This window comes from Artemia franciscana, chromosome 1 (assembly GCF_032884065.1).
Source record: "Artemia franciscana chromosome 1, ASM3288406v1, whole genome shotgun sequence".
Taxonomy (NCBI): domain Eukaryota; kingdom Metazoa; phylum Arthropoda; class Branchiopoda; order Anostraca; family Artemiidae; genus Artemia; species Artemia franciscana.
The window spans coordinates 48,132,362-48,153,666 of NC_088863.1; the positions used below are offsets into that span (position 1 = coordinate 48,132,362).

A 21,305-nucleotide genomic window follows, 5' to 3' on the forward strand; every position below is an offset into this window, starting at 1 on the left:
TGGGAGGGGGTCCAGTTACCCTTCAATCTTTTTGGTCACTTAAAAAAGCACTAGAACTTTTAAGTTCCGCTCAAGTGCATCCTCGTCCTATCTCATAGGACCTCTGAAAAAAAAGAAGAGAAAAAAAGTAAACACGCATCTGATCTGTCTTCTTGCAGAAATAGCAAAATTCCATGTTTTGTATATAGGAGCTCAAAACTTCTCAGTAGGGTTCTCTGGTGAGCTGAATCTGATTGTGTGATTTTCATCAAGATTTCTTTAATTTTAGGTGGTTGTTTGTCCCCTATTTCAGAAATTAGGCAAATTTTCTCACACCCGTAACTTTTGATGGTTAACCCTAAACTTGATGAATCTCATATATTTGGAATCAGCATAATAAGCTGATTCTTTTGAAATATATATATATATATATATATATATATATATATATATATATATATATATATATATATATATATATATATATATATATATATACATATATATATCTATATATATATATATATATATATATATATATATATATATATATATATATATATATATATATATATATATATATATATATATATATATATATCAGAATTAGGTTTTTTAGAGTTTCTGTCACTATTAAGCCGAGTTGCTCCTTACTTACAGCTAGTTACCACAAACTATTTGAATACAGAATTAGTTCTAAGAAAGAGACAGGGGGAGAGTAGAGGTAGAATTTATTTATAATCCCATGGCTGTATTCATGAGCTCTATTTGGGGGGGGGGACTTTAAAAATGCATTAATTAAATTTATGTTTAATCCCTCTTGATTTATCTGAATGTTTTTGGTATGCTGTTATTATGAAAGTAAAGAGTGACATTAAACTCCAACATGAGCAGAATTTATTCTGTATACGAGGGGGGCTGCCTCTTGCTCATCACTACCTCCACCTCATGGTTGTAGAAGCTTTGGATGATCCTCATTCGATCAGAAATTGAGAGTCCTATTCCTTTTTTTATAAGTCAAAAGTGACTGGAAACCAACTAGCTGCAGAGGGTATTTTCTGCGGGGTGGGGGGATGTAAATGCTTAGATCCAGTATTACTATTACTAAGGCTAATGGTGTTAATGTCGAACTTTTGGGCCCTATCGGAGGGGATTTTGCGCTAAATTAAAACACTTTATGTTCAAGTAGGTTATCGAAAGGGTGTATCAGCAATATTGCAGAAACAGCTTAAAGTACTAACTTGAAACTATCAGGTCATGAGAGTGGGATGTTGAACTAGATCAAAAATGCACAATGTGAATACAATTACCGCTTACTACTAATACTGTTACTACTACTGTTATCACTAATACTACTTATAAGGCTATTAATTTCACTACTGTGACTACCTCAAGATGTTAAGGGGGGATATCTTATGACTAGGATAGGGCATAAAATATAAACTTTCACAGTATGTTTATGTTGCTTTGAAATTAAATCAAAAGGCAATATGCGCATACTGGTTCTCAATAAGAAGTCTTTGACACACGACGGATGGTATCTATCACTACCTTCTGCTCTTACTTTCGAGCTAAATCAAAAGGATGTAATCGCATCCAGGTTGTCAAAATAACATAGATAGAACGTCTTTAAAACAAAATAGAGTATTAAGTTCTGTTTTTTTTTTTTCAGAGAATATTGAGGAGAGGTAAACCTAAGTCAAGATACAACATGTGTGTACACACTTTCAAAAGTGCGTATATTATTACAAATTGTTGAAAAATTTTAAGTTTTTTTTTAGATATAAATAGCAAGCCAAAATCTAGATTCGTATAAAGGAAAATCGAAAAGATTGAATGAAAAACACTATAAGAATTAAAAACCAACAATTTTTGTTTTTAATTTACCACAAAAGAAGTTTTTTAAAGATAAGTTAAATGTTACAGTAAACCAAAAATGAGCAGAAATAAAGTCAAATAGTTTTCAAGCTTAAAACTACCACTAACAGCTATTAATAAACAAAGGAAACCCAAAAGGAACAGGAATTACAATAAATGACCGTGTGAAACACTGAGCAGAAACTAGAAGAACTAGGGCTGACAACCCCCTCCCCATAACTTTTAAAGACCAGAACATAATTTGAACTTTACTCATAGTATTGAACAAAATAGTGTTGACAATCTGTCAGAACTTGTAGATATTAAAAGTCGCTTGACTTGCACATATTAGCAGGGTTCTTACAATCGATAGGTCCTGAGCAAGTGCCCTTTAAGTCTATGCGTTTGGACGGCCCTGTTTGTCTATAAAGTTAGAACATAGTGCATTTTTTGGGCCTTAGTGAATTAGCTTCTGCAAATTTGGGGAAAGCTCATATAACTTTCGCAGCCAGCTAAATAAATTGCCCCTTTTTTTTCTTTTTTTTTTAATCCAGACTTGAGTGACAGTGCTGGTTTAAAAACGGCGTGAAATTGACCATTTATATTTCTATTTTCACATTTTATTCAAGAACTCGTGTTTGGTAAAGTTAGCCATTCACTCTCTAATAGCGACTGGGTTGTTTTCTCAGAAAAGATACTCGCGAAGAAGTTTATATATTGTTCTCCGCTAATCAAAAACCTAGCCAAGCAGGTTTCGTGTTACATAGAAATTAGAGAAGTTATGGAAGTGGCAGAACTGCTGCCAAGATGCTCAGGATTTTTTATTAAAACTTTTTCAGATGAAATAAGATATTTTAGCTAGGATCTGTCGGTATCTAAATTTCGTTTCATCAGCTGAGTGTCATTTGTTTTAAAGAAAAAAAAAATCCATGTATGGACGTGTAATTGGTTCGCATCGTTTTTAATCTATTAAAATCAATTCGGCTGGCTGTTTCTGCTTTTGTAATGGTAAAATATCCCGAAATATCTCAATGGGCATAAAAATATATCGAAAGTTTCAATACTCCAATGCTTGAGCTGTATCTGAGGCTAGCTGAATTGCAGCTGAATATTATGATACCTAAAAAAAATAAGTCTTATCTCTACGATGACTAGTATTTAGTTCGCTTCCAATTTACATCAATTGGACAAAATTCTTCGACTGTCAAAATTATATTCAAAACAAATAAAATGTTCTAACTTATTCGCTGGTAAAAATGAGTGGTTGATCAATTGGTCAATTGAATAACATTTCTACTTTAGTGAAATTATATTAGAAGTAATGAAATGTAATCGCTTATGCACTGGTGAAAACAGCAATGAATGCTCGTTTTTAGGTATAAGCACAAACGATTCTTATTTTCCAGGAATTTCTAATGAAGCTTGATAGAATTCTACTTTCAATAAGCCATGTTAATTGGGTGGGTATCCCACTGTGACGTCTAAAGGTTATTTAGCTTGACAAACCTTTCTGTATTCACTGTCTTAAAGTCCCACTTGTCACTTTTCTTAGCGGGATAAAAAAAACAGTAAGAGCACTCATTGTAAGATGTTTTATAGATTTCCTCTTTTATTACACGATTTCTATAGGGTAAAAGGTGTGATTAAACACAAAATCTGACTTTCCTTTTTTTTTCTTTTTTCAATGAAAAGCTCGCCAAACGGGGTTGACTGAAGTGCTATGACCCAGAAAATTTTTGTTCCTTTTATAGCGTTAAAAGTATTCAGATCTTGTTTCCCATTTTCCGGCCAAAAATTTGACAGTTTTTAGCAAGGAAGTACTGGAAATTGGCGCCTACTAGCTGAAGGCTGGAGTTGGGACAGGGAAAGGATTTTAATCTTTTATTTTTTTAAAAAAGATAAAAAAGTTTATTTGAGGGTGGGGTAATCTTTTTCTCTTGTTGATTGAAACAACAAGAAAGTTATTTTTCAACATCCTAATTGGCGCCCCTGGCATATTAGAGCACTTCTGTTTTTCTCCTCGGCATTATGTACATCTATAAAGTGGCAGCCCTACTACCAAGCTACGCACTATTTTATTTTATTTTTAAGAAAGAAAAACCTTCCTGGGAGAATTAAATACTAAACATCTCACACACTTTCTGTTACTTTTATAAGAAAGTAAAAAATAAGAGCCCTTCGTCTGAGATGTTTCCATAGATACAATGTACCATTTCATCAGTAATATTAGAAAGTTACTAAGTGCCAATAGAAAGCTTTTTTGTTGAAGTTATAGTAGTATGCTCTCCATGGTTTTAAATGGCCAGATAGGGGGTAAATTATTGGAGCCACTAGCCTCTCAAGACGTTATTGCACACACCTGGATCTGACGCAATACTATAGTGCGCTTGTCTAGGACACCTACGTAATATGGTTTGCCTGTTACGTCATAGGGAATGCATTCTAAGAGACGCAGGTGTCTTTTACGTAATAGGGAGTTTTTTTTCTACGTTGTGGATGACGTAACCTTGTGTGACTTAATGGATTTATTGGGAGTGACGCAATCTCGTGTGAAATGCTAGACTTCAATTGCCTGAGGAGAGCACACGTGGTTCTTATGTAATGCACATGCACACGTGGCTATTGCGTAATGCCGATGCATACGTGGGTGTTACGTAATGGCACCGCAAACGTGAAATGATGTCATGGCAGCGCACACCTGGGGTGTTACGTAATGACTATGCAAACTTGGAATGTGACTCAGATCTACACTTGGATATTACGTAATGATGAGAGGCACACGTTGGTGGTATGTAATAACAGTCCACACGTGGGATGCTACGTAATGACGGTACACACATCGGAGTTACATAATACTTTAAGAGATTTTTTCCCTCGGGATTTCTTTTTCTTTTAAGGCGTTTTTTTAGGGAATCTTTATATTCTAATGATTTTTGTCCCCATTAGGATTCGGAACGGACATTTCTGTCCAATGTAACCCTCGACTTAGACAGTTGGACCGCCAATTTATTTCGAATATGGGTGAAGTGAAGTCATGGGAGAAGTCCCATGTCCCGCTTACTAGAATGATTAAGCTAAAGATTACGTGTTTCCTAGGACTGCATTAATTGAGATACAGAGGGGAAAATCGATTATTAGACCCCTAACATCCAATTCCAGCGTGGGCCTAGGGACCAATTCCAATGGGACCCTGGCGACTCATTCCAGTGTCCCTATCCCCATGCAATTCCACCGGGGGCCTAGAAACCGATTCTAATGGGACCCTGGTGAGGAAATTCTATCGGGACCCCTTAACATCTAATTCCACCGGGGGATGGTAAATATCAGTGCCTGTCCAAATCTAGGACATTCTTTTTTCGGCAACCGGAAAAGGTGATAGAAACAGATGTTTATTTCATCCAGAATTGAATCTACCAACACGTTAAAAAGCGCTTGATTGATTTTCGACTAGTCATGACGATCTAGGGGTGCTGAAGCACCAAGAGATGTACTATGAGGACTAAAAGATAGGAAAGTCATTGAGTAGGGTCTGGGATGATTATCAGACAATTGATAAACAAACATGACCTTTACTATGTTGGCTTGCAAATCACTCGATACTGCAATAAGAACCAACTTAAAAGTTCGCAAAAACCTATAACATACGTAAAATTGCACATTTAATCTGAACAATCAAGAAATCACTCAATATACCCTTAACTAGTGTTGTGCGTGGTGAAGTTTGAAAATTTGGCTACAATCATCTGAAAACCCACCAAGAATTAGAAACGCACTTTTTGACGCTTAAGGCAAACTCCTTCCCAATCTACACATAGAACCACCGACCCTTCTCCGTAATAGCTGAAGTTCTATTATATACAAGTGTACAGAAATTTTTTCATGCTTGAACCGAATCATCTACTCACATCAAGAGTTAAAATAGATGTCTGTGTTGCCGTTCATTTTGTAAGACTACCCGCACTTTTTGAAACGAATGCTCTACCGTACAACATTACCGCCTCTAAAACTGGGATTAAATATGCGTATAGTTTTTTTTCGGTAATTCTAAATCAATTGACTATATCAGAATTTTCACACAGTGGCTTTTTGGCCTTCTTTTGGCTAGAATTGTTGTTTTGCACCATGAAATGACTGAAAACACCGCTTTGCTGGGGGACAGACTTTTTGGCTAAAATAAATGTCTGTTAGTCGTTATTTTGAAGGACTACCTGCATCTTTAGGTACCAATGCGCCACCGTGTGGCATTCACCTCCCACGTCTCGGTCCACATTTTCACCTCCAGTATGTACCACCCATGTGAGCATCGTTATTACGATATTACGAACACCCACGTGTGTGTCCTCCTGAGTTATAAACGGGGATTTCCCACATGGACCCCCTGAAGTCTAGCATGTTACGTGAAATTGTGTCACTCCCAATAGATCTATGAAGTCACGCAGGATTACCTTATCATCAACATATAAAACCTCTCCTTGATACGTAATAGACAGCTGCGTCTCTTAGAAAACATTTTCTTTGACGTAACATGCAAACCCTTTTACTTAGGTGTACTAAACACGCACACTATAGCATTGCGTCAGACCTAGGTGTGCGTAATAGCGTCTTGAGGGGTTAGTAGCTCTACCGGTTTACACCCTATCTGGCTATTTAAAACCATGGAGAGGATACTACTAGTAATGCCAATTATTGGTGGTATTCAGTGAAATGCCCATGCTAGCGCTTGTAGATGAATTTTTTGATATTACTTAAAGGGACAGTATTTGCCCACTATTGATAACACGTTTTCAAATTAACGAAAAAATTATAATTACTTGAGATCTCGCATTTCCGTAAATATATATCCAATTTTGATGAGTCAAAATCAAAATTTGAAAATATAGAGTCCATTTTTAACCCTCTTATTTTACAGACGTGAAGCAGAAACCTATCGTTTTAATAAAACAAGAACATAAAGGAGAGAGAGAAAAAAGGGAGGGGGGAAAGAAGAGGCAGATATGAAGATTCAGTCAACTAAAAATTTAAATTTCGTATCTTTCCTTGTGATTATACATTGACGTTAGGCATATCATTTTTTTTTTTTTTTTTTTAGAATGCTCTATGAATCAGTAGGATCGTCTGTGTAAAAACAATAAAATGGAGACGGTTTACGGATAGACTAACACTTCCTCAGAGGCATTGTTCACTGTTTTGTTGTACAAATTGTTCGTCAAACCTTATGTTACTGCTTGCTTTTTATTAGATTCAATCTTTCGTGTCAACTTTTTCTTGTTGAGATATAAATAATCAATAATATTTAAATACTGGAGGATAAACCATCAAGGGACCCGGATCAAAGTTTATCCACAACTGACTTTTTTAACCTTACTGTATTGTCGACAAGGTCTTAGAAAGAAATATTCTGTATTTTAAAGACTCATAAAAGTTAAAGTTAGCATTCAGTAGAGGGAGACAATTTTTCAAAATTAATATGTGCATCTCATCAAACCATAGTTCACTTTAGTCAAGGCATTCATATAGCGAAGATATTGGATTTATTTTGTGAGATCACCTATTCCTCTTACGAAAAAAAATAGATTTTTTTATTTTTCCGTATTTTGAGCCAATGGGATTGCCGTGTGAGAAACAGTGCTGTTCAAATAGTTCGTGGTAAACAACTGTAGTAAGGAGCGACCCGGCTCAATAGTAAACGAAACACTAGAAAACGGAATTTTGATACTAAAAGATATATTAAAAGAACCGTATTTTTATGCCAGGCCCCCTCCCCCAAGAGCTCTGAGACACGATGTCCTTCTGAACATCAAATTTCATTAAGATCCAATCACTCCTTCGTAAGTTTAAAAATACCTCATTTTTTCAGAATTAACCCTCCTCCCCAAACTCCTCCAAAGAGAGCGGATCCGTTCCGATTATTTCAATTACGTATCTAGGACTTATGATTATTTTTACCACCACGTTTCATCCCGGTCCCTCTACTCTAAGCGTTTGTCAAGATTACGTCCCGCCTAACTCCCCCCAATGTCACCGGGTCCGGTTAGGATTTAAAAGGAGGGCTCTGAGACACGATATTCTTCCGAACTTCAAACTTCATTAAGATCCGATCACTCCTTCGTAAGTTAAAAATACCTCATTTTTTCTAATTTTCAGAATTAACCCCCCCCCCCAACTCCTCCAAAGAGAGCCGGTTATGTCAATCACGTATCTAGGACTTCTGCTTATTTTTCCCACCAAGTTCCATCCCGATCCCTGCATTCTAAGCGTTTTCCAAGATTTTAGGTTCCCCCCCCAACTCCCCCCAGTTTCAGCGGATCTGGTCGGGATTTAAAATGAGAGCTCTGAGACACGATATCCTTCCAAACATAAAATTTCATTAAGATTCGATCACCCGGATGTAAGTTAAAAATTCTTCATTTTTTCTATTTTTTCCGAATTAACCGACCCCCCCCCCACTCCACCCCCAGGTTGTCAAATCGGGAAAACGACTATTTCTAATTTAATGTGGTCCTGTCCCCGATACGCCTGCCAAATTTTATTGTCCTAGCTTACCTGGAAGTGCCTAAATTAGCAAAACCGGGACAGACAGACCGACAGAATTTGCGATTGCTATATGTCACTTGGTTATTACCAACCTTACCTTAGACCTTAGTTCCTCCAGAGCCATCGGTGGCGCATAGGGCGTTGACAAAGCCTCTCCATTCGTCTCGCATTGGTGCTGCAGCGATGACGTCTTCCCATTCAGGTATTAGTGAGGTGCCGGCCGTCCTCAGATCTCGGTCATGTGTTCGTCTCAATGTATTTTTGGGGCGGCCTCTCTTTCTTCTACCGTCTGGTTTCCATTCATAGGTTGTTCGAGGAAGGCGGCTCTCTTCCATACGAAGAACGTGTCCCAGGTATGTCCACCGCCTTCTTTTCAGCAACTCAATGACTGGAGGTTGACCTGTTTTTCTGCGTATTTCTGCATTTGTAATTTTTTGTTGCCAACTTGTATTTAACATTCTTCTGAGGCTCATATTTTCAAATGGAAGGATCCTTTTTTCAAGCTGGGTGTTTATTTTCCAACATTCACTTGCGTAAAGGAGAATTGAGAGTACATTGCTATTGAAGAGTCGAAGCTTCAGTCGCATTGAATATTTATTACTTCTCCAAATAGGCTTCAATCTATTGAAGGCACCTGTAGCTTGTCCAATTCTACGTTTAATCTCGGTCGAGATCTCTCCATCACAATCAATCCAGCTACCCAGGTACTTGAACTCCTGGACTTGTTCTAGATCTTTGTTTTTGCAATGGAGAACAAGTGGCGAGGTTGTGATGGCCTTGCTCTTCGATTTGGCAATGTTTATCTTTAGCCCGACATTCTCTGCATTCTCGGTAATAGTGTCAAGCAGCTGCTGCAACTGTTCTTTAGACTCTTCGAGAAGGACAACGTCGTCCGCGAAGTCCAGATCAAACTTGGTTATTACCAAGGGCCATAAACAATGGAAAAATAAATATGATAAAGTTTTTCAATTGAAAGTAAGGAACAAAGTTAAAATTTAAAACGGACAGAGATTATTACGCATATGAGGGGTTTTACGCTAAAGTATTTTTTAGTAATTTCAGCTATTTATTCTACGGCCTTTCTGATTCAGGGGTCATTCTTAGAGAATTAGGACAAAATTTAAGCTTTAGTGTTAAGAGCGAGGTATTAACGAGAGGACAAACCCCCTCATATACATTATAAAAATATATGAATATAGAAGTTCGTTACGTAAGTTAATTCTTAAGTTACGTATATTTTTTACTAACAAAAACATTTGTTAAAAACTAAAAGTTCTAGTTGCCTTTTTAAGCAACCGAAAAATTGGAGGGCAACTAGGCCCTCTCCCGCCCCTTTTTTCTCAAAATTGTCTCATCAAAGCTAAGAGAAAGCCATTTAGCCAAACAAAAAAAGAATTAATATGCAAATCTCAGTTTAATAATATATTTGCGGAGAGCCAAAATCAAACATGCATTAATTCAAAAACCTTCTGAAATTAAATTAAAAAAACTGGTTTTTTTTACTGAAAGTAATTAGCAACATTAAAGGTTAAAACGAGCAGAAATTATTCCGTGTATGAAAGGGGGTGTTCCCTTCTCAACGCCCCGCTCTTTACGCTAAAGTTTTTTACTGTTTAATAAAGTAGAATTGCAAGAAAGATTCAAACTTTAGCGGAAAGAGCGGGTCGTTGAGAAGGGAACAGCCCCTTTCATACACGGAGCAATTTCTGTTCGTTTTAAGTTTTAATGTCGCTCCTTAATTACTTTCAGTTAAAAAAAAAACTAGTTTTTTTTAATTTAATTTGTAGGAAAAGAACAAAAGTAGAACAAACGAAAAATGCCCTTGGTACGAGTTTTAACTATTTATGGCTTTCTACCTGTTCATCGCCTCAATATAGTATAAAGTGACATTATATCTCTGGTGCATCACCGCCAAGGCTTCATTTAGAATTATCGCTCCTTTGGATGTTTCATAGCTTTGGTAACTTACCTCGGGAATTTTAAATTTTCAACAAAAGCATTTGTACATTTTATTCAATTTAGCGTAGCTCAGTTCCATATAAATAAATATCCGTACTTCCTCCTTCGAGGACTGGTCTCTTTGCAAAAAGAATCTCAAGTGATTTTCCAGATCGTTTGTCCTTTGAACATCGGAGACTACTTGGAGAGAAAGAAAGCTATTGTTGCATCAGAAAAATGAAAAAAACCTGAAACGACATGAATGCCTTTCATGCCCTTTTTATCTTAGGGTCGACTTATTAGGGGATTTCATGCCCTTATTATCTTAGGGTCGACTTATTCGCTTGAACCTTGCTTGGCAGTTAATACATTTTTTTTTGTTTTTTGGCTTTATTTAATACTCCATGCTTTTCGATAGTCGTTTTCAATGTAGCTCAATTATTTAAATATCGGTAAAATTTCCCCCCTTTATCAAAGCTGGCAATTTTATAGAGCATCTTCAGCCACCCATTGGTCTTTTTTTCTTTGGAGGGAAGGAGTGTCTGACCTCCCTCCCTGTAGCTACAGATAATGCTTGACATATGATAATGGTTCATACAAGTACTTTCGACAAGTGGCTGGGAAAAGGTCAAAGGGGGTAAACGAGCAAAAGCGTCAGCGGCTCTAAAAAAAATCCCAAGAAAAAATCTCCTGCTAAATGTTTCAAAATTGCTTACTTTTACTATAATAGGTATATAAAATTGTTAGTATTTTTAGTGCGGTATGGGAGGGGGTGAGTCTGAAGTGCTGTCGACAAGTGGGCTCAAAGAGGTTACATGTACCGCGAAATAGGTCTTGAACACCCTTTATCAAAAATTATTTCTTCGCGCTACCAAAATCAAACAGTTCGTGGTAACGAACTGTAGTAAGGAGCGACCCGGCTCAATAGTAAAAGAAACTCTACAAAACGGAATTTTGATGCTAAAATATACATCAAAAGAATCGGATTTTTATGCTGATTTTAAAGGGCTAATACGCCGAATCGTATTCGGCGTATCAGAGAACCCTATAGCAAAAATTTCAAGCTCCTATCTACAAAAATGTGGAATTTCATATTTTTTGCCAGAAGACAAATCACGGGTGCGTGTTTATTTGTTTGTTTTTTTGTTGTTTTTTTTCCCAGGGGTCATCGTATCGACCAAGTGGTCCTAGAATGTCGCAAGAGGGCTCATTCTAACGGAAATGAAAAGTTCTAGTGCCCTTTTAAGTGACCAAAAAAATTGGAGGGCACCTAAGCCCCCTCCCACGCTCATTTTTTATCCAAAGTCAACCGATAAAAATTTTGAGATAGCCATTTTTTTCCGCATAGTCAAAAACCATAATAACTATGTCTTTGGGAATAACTTACTCCCCCACAGTCCTTGGGGGAGGGGCTGCAAGTTACAAACTTCGACCAGTGTTTACATATAATTATGGTTATTGGGAAGTGTACAGACCTATTCAGGGGGATTTTTTTGGTTTTGGGGATGGGGTTCTGGGTTTGAGGGGAGGGGGCTATGTGGGAGGATCTTTCCTTGGAGAAATATGTCATGGGGGAACAGAAATTCAATGAAAAGGGCGCAGGATTTTCTAAAATTAATATAAAGAAAACAATGAAAAAATAAACATGAAAACGTTTTTTTCAATTGAAAGTAAGGAGTAGTATTGAAACTTAAAACGAACAGAGATTATTACGCAAATGAGGGATTCTAAAAATACTTTAGCATAAAGAGCGAGGTATTTAGGAGGAGTTAAATACCTCGCTCTTTATGCTATAGTGTTTTTAGTAATTTCAACTATTTATTCTACGGCCTTTCTGGTTCAGGGGTCATTCTTAAAGAATTGGGACAAAACTTACGATTTAGTGTAAAGAGCGAGGTATTAACGAGGGTACGAACCCCCTCATATACATAATAAAAATTTAAGAACATAAAAGTTTGTTACGTAAGTTAATTCTTAAGTTACGTATATTTTTTACTAATAAAAACATTCGTTAAAAATTAAAATTTATAGTTGCCTTTTTATGTAACCGAAAAATTGCAGGGCAACTAGGCCTCAAACCCCACCCTTTATCTCTCAAAATCGTCTGATCAAAACTAAGAGAAAGCCATTTAGCCAAAAAAGGAATTAATATGCAAATTTCATTTTAATAATTGATGGGTGGAGAACCAAAATCAAACATGCATTACGTTCAGAATTCAAAAACGTTCAGAAATTACATAAAAAAAACTAGTTTTTTTAACTGAAAGTAAGGAGCGGCATTAAAACTTAAAACGAACAGAAATTACCCCGTATATGAAATGGGTTGTCCCCTCCGCAATCCTTCGCTCTTTACGCTAAAGCTTGTAATCGTTTTAAAAAACAGAATTGTGGCAAAGAGACAAACTTTAGCGTAAAGAGCGAGGGATTGCGGAGGGGACAACCCATTTCATATACGGGGTAATTTCTGTTCGTTTTAAGTTTTAATGTCGCTCCTTACTTTCAGTTAAAAAAACTAGTTTTTTATGTAATAACACTTGAAAACCGCTTCAGCAACTAAGAAACAGCCCTTGAGGTCTTGAACTGGCATACTTTGTTCGCTTTAACATATGGTTTAAGATATGGTTTGTGAGATTCGGGAAAGCGCTATTATCAAGCAAGAACCACCGATCTATTCGTCTGCCATCCGTACAGATCATCAGAATTACTAAGCATCACAACAAACTACAATCCGTTAAATACCATGCGAACCGATTTGTAAACTCCTTTGTGCCATATTTTTTAAGTGTATTTAACAAATGATGGATGCTACGATGGCTATTTAATTAAACGAATACAAATACACCCAAAAGACGAGAACCGTGTGATAAGCGCGGTTATCTTATGATAGATATGTTTATTCCATAGTAAATTAGAACAAATAAAGCCAATAACATCATTACATACCCCTCCCCTGTAAGTTTTTAAAGCTGACTATGTAGGTAGAAACGAAAAACTAACATATTAAAAAAAAAATGACGAACAGCCGCGCACCACATTTCTAATAAATAGTATCAATCCTTTTGTCATAGTGTCTTAGTTTGTCCAATTTTGAAATTGCCTGTTTACATTATTCATAATGACTCGGAATAAATAATGATAATTTTCCTCTAATCCTTTGATCTTCGTATGGTGTATACAAAAAAATATGTAATGTAATAAAATTGAAAGAGTCACGGGAAAATAAGACTCAATCGTATTTATGATTTTATAAGCAAAAATTAAGGCCTTATTAAGCGTGAATGATGTAAATAGGCCCATTCTTAATACAACGATTTGACTTCTTAGTTGATTTTTTCCACGAATTAGTATACCTGTATTTGAGTTTTTATTTTTGAGATGAATTGTTCATTTTATTTTTGAGTCGTAAGTTTTAAGCTTTTTAGGATAAAATAATCATGAAGAACAATTATTTGCTATTTTAAAGGAAAACTCCGACTCATATTTAATTTCATAATTCTTTTTGATTTTGTCAAACCGTCATTTCGAAAGATGATATGTTAATAGTCCTGATAGTTTTATGATCTTAAATATTTAATATTTCTGCATATTAACATTCACACACTTTAACAATTACGTAAACGTGTTCATTGTTTATTCTCTTACATAGAATAAAAAGCTCCAGTGGGTGATCCTGTTGTTCCAGGACCAAGTTTTTACGGTCCGAACCAAACAAAGAAATAAGTTATCTTTAGAAATCAGTGAATATTTAAATTCCTAGTCGCTTTAAATAAAAATTCCATGAAATCTTTTTTTCCAGATGTAAACGAGTGCCTTGAAGTGGGAGTTTGCTCACAGATTTGTATAAACGAGAAGGGGTCCTTCAAATGTGATTGCGTCGACGGATACAGAAAGGATCCTAATGATAAAAGGAAGTGCAAGGCCATTGAAGGACATGCCTCGTTATTAGTTGCACATAAAGTGGACATTAGAAGGATATCTTTGGACAGACAAGACATGACACAGTTGGTAAATGACACGAAAAGTGTATGCGCTATTGACTATGACTTCAAAACGGGTATGCTTTATTGGTCAGATTCTCATACAGACCGTATATACAGGTAAGTATCTTATTTTCTGTTTGGACGTATCCTATTATCTATCATCTAAGCGTCATATTTACAACGCTTGCTTAACAAAAGACAGTCTATGATGGCATATGCGCCCTTCATTTACAAAATGGGTCTGATAAGCTTATGTGTCATCTTTCTTTGTTGTACCAAATGATTTTTTGCTGTGGTATAGTTCCAGATACTTTTTGTGTTGGTCTTATTTCACCGATTCTAAAAAAAAGGGAAGGATCCGTTTGAATGCTTATCGTATCGGCCTATAGCTATTTCAAGCGTTTTTGCGAAGGTGTTTGAATTACTTATAATTAATAACCTACGTTCTATCTGTTACATGCCTTCTCAACAGTTTGGCTTCCAGCCTAAGCTTGGTTGCTTCCATGCTCTAAAATGTCTGTGCAATTTGTTGATCGATGCAGATGAATCCGGTGGTACTCTAGCGCTTGGAGCATACGATGTTAGTAAAGCATTTGATTCGTTGTTGCATCCCCAAGCAATGAATGAGATTTTGAACCGTGGTGTATCGCTAGACTTAGTTGACCTCTTTTGTACATGTACCGGCTTATGAAAGCAAAAATACGTATACCTGGAAGCAATTTGCTGACTGATGATATGCCAATTCATATCGGGGTTAAGCAGGGTGGGGTTACTTCTCCCACAGTTTATAATAATGCAACACTTCCAGCTCAGTGCCAACTTTTTGGTGCTGTATATATAAAGGTACTGATTTGTCGATATTATGTTATGCAGACGACGTTTTTAATATTAGTAGGACTATCAGTGGGCTAGAAAAATGTTTTTTTGGAGATATGTAAAAACTACAGTGATATTGGACTTTCCCTAAATGCTGAAAAATGCGATGTTTTGATTTTTAATGAAATAGATAAGACTAGATCAGATAATATATATCTATAGATCAGATAATATATATCTATATAATATATCTATAGATCTGAATGGTACAGAAGTAAAGCCTCGTGTTAAGTTGAAATATCTTGGCCTTCCTATTGGAAAAAATCGGAAGAAAACTAGAGTATTGATGCTAGGAAGTATGGAAACGAAAATCCGTCGTGCCTATGGTACAATTGTTAGTTCTCAGTTTCATTTGAATAGAGCCCATCTTTGCGAAAATTTACAATAGTGTCGTCCTGCCACATATTCTGTATTTAGTACCGTTTTACCCTATATTTAGTGAATCTGACCATCTTAGGATGAAACGCGTTTTCTTCAAATTTGCTAAGTTTCTGTTGCGAGTTCCTCCGTGGACCCGCAACTCCTATTTGATGAAAAAATATAGCTTGTCTGACCCGTGTGCTAAGTTAGCTGAGCTGAATGTACACATGTGCAATAAGCAAACCGGCCATGAATGGCAAAATGTTGTTTTTTGACGTGGAATTATTTTTGTTTGTATTTTAGAATGTAATTACGATATGTTGTTTCTTTCTTCTTTTTTTCCTTTTTTTTTTCAATGTACTTCATCACTTCATTATTTTGTATGATGGGTTATAAATAAATACATACATACATACATACATATTTTATTCTATTTCCGTGTGTTGTATTATTTTCTTAGATCTTAGGCACCTTGTGTTTTATTCTGTTTGAACGGTTCCGAAAAAAGTTAAAATGTTGGGCGAAAATGGAATCCAAAGATTTTATGTAATACATATATACGAAATCACCCTCGATGCACAAAAAAAAACAACAACAAGCAGTTTATTACTATTTTTGGCAGCTTTTTGTTTGCATCTATGTTTTGAGCCTCGCTTGAGCTTCAGTTTGATGTTGTATGTATTGTAGACTTGAGCCTATACTCAGTTCGGTGACTGTGACAATATAAGTGCAATGACAATGCAGTTTTGGCGTGTTTGTGCTGCCATCTCTAAAATATGAAGCAAAACACACCAACAAAATTTCCAAAACAATCCTCAAGAAAGAAAACGTAAGAAAAAGTACCAACCCAAACCCTGTCTCAATCATAAATACCAAAACAGTATTCTATCAATAATCCAAGAAGAGTTGGCCTATGAGCCTGTTCCATTCAAGAAATACTTCATTATTCCAGAGGAGTGGATATAAGAGGAGCTAGGACTTGTCTTATTCTTCCTAGATGCAACCTTAATCTGAAAAGCTTGATAACTATGGGAACCAAGCGAAAGGAGTATAAGTATAAAAGTTAATGCAGCAAATGATTAGATAAATTGTTTTTGATAGGCCTAAATTTATTCGTTCAAATAATGGTTTGCTTTACCTGGCTTTATGACTCGTATAAAAAAAAAGATGATGGTATCAATTAGTCTACAGTATGCTGTTTAAAGCTAGACTAAGACCCCAAAAAGTAATATCTATGAAAATATTGAAAGATATAAGTCCTAGGTAAATTTTTAATCAAGACTGTAAACGGAATACACTAACGATTTTGAATTCACATCCGGAGACCCTTATCAGGAAAAGAAAAACCAAAATAAACGGCAGGAATAATATAAAGGACGCAAATTTTATGTATGAAGAAAAATAAAAAGAGAAAAAAGAACTAAAAAGCACACATATGGAAAATTATATTGATTCTTATGCAGAATGTTTTTTTGGATTATTCCTTACTGTGACGCCATCACAATCAGCATAAAAACTTGTTTTAAATCTAAACTTCTTATTTTATTAAATTAGATTAGAGGAAAATTTAATAAAACTAATTTTTATTAGAACTAGTCAAATTAAATTTAAATTCTTCATGTTTTCTTTGAAGCTGTAGTTGTACTTGGTAAATAAGGACTCGCACAAAAGATCATAGGTGATACAACTGTCTTCTGCTGGAAAACTGAAAATTGGCAAAGTTACCTAAAATCCATCGTAAAAGGTGTATTTGGTTTACAATGAAAATTGTTTTTTCTTTTTTTTTTTCGTGAATCGAAATTTTACTGTAAATGCAAAATGTACTTGTAAATTAGATTTAATCATGCGATTATAAATTAATTTAAAAATAAATCCAGCTTAGAAGGCAGTATGTCAAGTTGAGACATTCTTGCAAGATAACTCAATTGCCAAGCCTGAAATCAATAATAGACGTAGGTGGAGGGTTGGGGATGGAGTTGGGGCTGGGAGGTCTCGGAGCCCGACCCGCATGAAATCCCTAATTTTCGAAAATTTAAATTATTTATATTTAAAAAAAAAAGAAAATTGTGTTACCCCCTCCCCCAAAAAAAATCCTGTATACGAACCTGCATCGAAAACCACCAGACCACCAAGATTGAGTCTTCGTTCCTCGCTCCTTCACTGTCATTAATTTTTTGAACTTCATGCACTTTTTTTTGCATTAACTGTTATTTGTAAGAACTAATTTTTGGGTCCTCATTTTTTTGGGGGGCCAATTATAAAAAGATTCACAACAGTTGGACGAACTGTATGAAAACAAAAAACTGTGGGGCAAATTGTAGATAATTTGAGATTAATGGGAGGAGAGGAATAGACCCAAAGGGGAAGGGGAGGAGAATACCCATGTATTCAGATGAGCATTGTGTAAAACTAAAAAATTCAAAAGAGATTGGGAACCTCTGGGTCTCCCTGCCTCGCCCTATTGCTATACTAAGTTTTGCATGAACTGTTGATCTTAAGAATAAAATTTTGACCCAGGGGCTAAACAGTTTTTTTTTGGGGCCAAATATAGAAAAATACCCAAAAATTAGGTGAATTGTATGAAAATAAGAAATCATGCAGCAAATTGTATGAACCTTGTGATTTTAGGGTCGAGGGGGGTATGTCAAAAGGGCCATCTGATGCCTGTCTGTTAGACAGGTTTGTGTCTAATTAAAGCTTATAAATATAATTGGCATCCTTAATTTTGATAAGAATTATTAATCACCAGAATATTGTTTTTAGATCTCCCTTAGACGAAGGGTACCGTGCAGAAGTAATTATAGATGGCGATGTCTCAACAGATGGCCTAGCAGTCGACTGGATTTACAATCACCTATATTGGTCAGATAATACTAAAAAGACTATTGAAATGTCAACTCTTGACGGAAAAACCAGACGAGTAGTTATCTCTGACAAGTTACGTGAACCAAGAAGTCTTGCAGTAAACCCTTTAGACGGGTTAGTTTTGTTTTCATTTTTTACACTTATTTGATTTTTGTCTATTTCTTGAACTATCTGTTTCTCCCAAACCTTTTTGTTGAAGCTTGAAAGATTGAAAACATTTTATTTTGAATTTAGAATTTGCAAAAAACTTGAAACGAACAGGACAGAATACAAACTGACTAATCAAAATCTCTTTTCAATAATTTCCATGGCTTATTCTTACTTCTGAACTAAAAAACATCAAAAGGGATCTGCCGTCGAGTTTTTAAAAGATTTGCTGTATAGCATACAACCCGAAAATGCTACATTAGGAAGGAGAGGCAACGCTGAGTGAAATTCCCTGCGTATACAGCGAAAGGCCTTCGTGTATTATGTATTTTAACCAGATATTTAGTTCTTACTGCTGGTTCTCGTTAGTTATGCAACAAATAACCAAAGGAAGTGTAAATAAATACAATTAACCAACAAAGCAATACACACAGTCAATAACAATATGACCCTTAGATGATATCCCTACTTGCCGAAACATGGACACTAAAGAAAGCAAAGTTTTTAATTTTTTCGAAATTCATTCTTGTTTTCCGGTATACTGAAAAATGGGGGCAAAGACCGAAATTTGGGGTCCTAACCCTTCCCCCTATCTTAAAAAAATGATAAATTAAATATATTTCCGTTTCTTTCTTTTCATGATCGATGGTAAATTAATCATATTGACGCCTCTGATTTTCCTTTTCATCTTATCCTTTTGTTCTTTCGTACTTTTTGTGTTTTTTTGCGTCTATTTTTCTCTCTCTTAGAGTACTTCAAACCGAAGAAAAGAAAAAGGAATAAAATTGAGAAACAAAAAGGAAGAGTACTTCAAAAGGAAGGAAAATGATTCACTGTCATTACTACTATCGCTAAAAGTTTCTTGTGTCAGACAGCTACCTGAAGGCAGCTCATGTAATCCCACTTCTCCGCTACCACATTCTACTGAGACCTTCACTCATGTCTCTCTCTTGGAGTCCCCGCCTTCCTTGAAACTTTTCTCGTAACCCCTCTCTACTGCACGTTGAGCTCGTCTTGTGTTTCGTTGGACTCCAATAGGATTATGAAAATTAAACCATTAGGTAGTCTCTGTGGAATATATGTCTTCAACATTTTAATCTTTTTTTCACTAAAACCCTAGACAGGAAAGAGTATTTGTGTTCTCTGTCATGTCTCTTTATGCTTTATCTTTCATTATATATTCTTAGTTTATTGAAACAGACCATAAATAAACGAAGATAATAACCAAGTAAAATCGTTAATTTACGAATTTCTAAACCCCAAAGCAACTTGTTACGCTAGAATGGCTTCAAAGCCTAGCAACGGCAAAAATCAAGTCTCTGAATTATTTTTGAAAACAGCAAGGTCCCCTTTCATTTGTCCATCTTCGGAACATTTAAGGATCAAATATTTGATTGTTGTGTCATTTAAATCTGCAGGAACTTGCTTCAGATCAGTAATGAAGAATGGTGGAATTTTTTGTTGCAAAAATAAAAATTCAAAACTGAAATGTCTACCGTTTGTAAACGTATTTTGCGATGTTTAAGTGTTCAAAAAAAATCAATTAAATTAATGTACATCCCTTGATCGTGTCTCCATGCACTGAGAATACCAATTGACCATTATTTATTGAAATATTTACACGGGGAAAACAGAAGACAATAGTAAGGATCAAAGAAAATAAGGGACAATTATACGTGGAAATAAAAGTAGAACAAAAAATCTAGACAAAGAAACAGGAGCAGAGCTAAAATTAGCGGGGTTTCAGTCAGAGGTGTAGTTTCATCAAAAATTTCTTTGACAAAATGGTGGGAGGGGTCAGCCAATCTGAAGTGCGATAGAAAGGCCTCACCCTGAGAGCACCTTCTTCATGATCAAGGCAACTCACCAGCCAGGTAAATGTGATTACCTAAACAAACAAAATACTCATATTTTCCGACATAAATCCGGATGTTTTAAATGTGACTCAGAAGTTTCAATTAATGAAACAGATGCGGGTGTACACAACATTTTCACATCAATGAATCAAATCTCTAGATTGTTTTTGAAAATAGCAACGTCCCCCTTCATTCGTCCATCTTCGGAACATTTAGGGATCAAATCTTTGATTGTTGTGTCATTTAAATCTTCAGGAACTTGCTTCAGATCAGTAAAAACAAATAAGTGAAATTTTTAGTTCCAAAGGTAAAATTTCAAAACTGAAATATCTACTGTTTGTAAACATGCTAAATGACGCTTTTTGCTCTTTTGCAGTGGCGTAAATAAAATTTTGCTATGCCACTGTTTTACGCCACAATAAAAATTTTCGTTTAGCTTGATCTCTTCCATGAAGGATAAATAAATCGAGTTGCCTTGATTTTTTCTGTTTTCTTCTACAATTCATTTGAAGTGCTTCACAGCAATAAATTTCCGTACTTTTATAAACTGCTGTTTTTATTTCTTGCATCTATTCAAGTTCTGCACTTTTAAGATCTATCTCACACAATTAGACAAAGGTTTTCAAACACTCTGTATTCGAGACTACAATCTCTCTTATTGCCTACTTAATTACTTTTGGTTCAGTTAGAACTGGTGCAACTTTTTTTAGTTGTTGACTTAGCGTGACCCTGCGATATCTTGAATGAAATATATTGTCCAATATCGTAACGGCTGTACGAAATGGGCAACAATCTCTTGATTGTTAATTTGTCAAAAATGTGCGGATGGTTGATACAAATTGTGTTTTGGCGATTGTTGGAGCAAATTTAGGCACTCATGCTACTCCTGATGAAACCATCCTAATTAAAGAAA

General features: G+C 35.6%; 1 protein-coding gene across 8 annotated transcripts in view; it reads left to right on the forward strand.

The window, feature by feature from the left end:
* LOC136030846 (very low-density lipoprotein receptor-like) overlaps positions 1–21,305 on the forward strand; it is a gene marked incomplete at its 3' end in the record, with an annotated part of 166,904 nt that overhangs the window by 115,842 nt on the left and 29,757 nt on the right. For all 8 annotated transcript variants that reach the window (XM_065709901.1, XM_065709926.1, XM_065709934.1 and 5 more), the window contains 2 exon segments: positions 14,105–14,405; positions 18,288–18,503. In XM_065709901.1, the coding sequence (XP_065565973.1) occupies positions 14,105–14,405; positions 18,288–18,503 (517 nt within the window).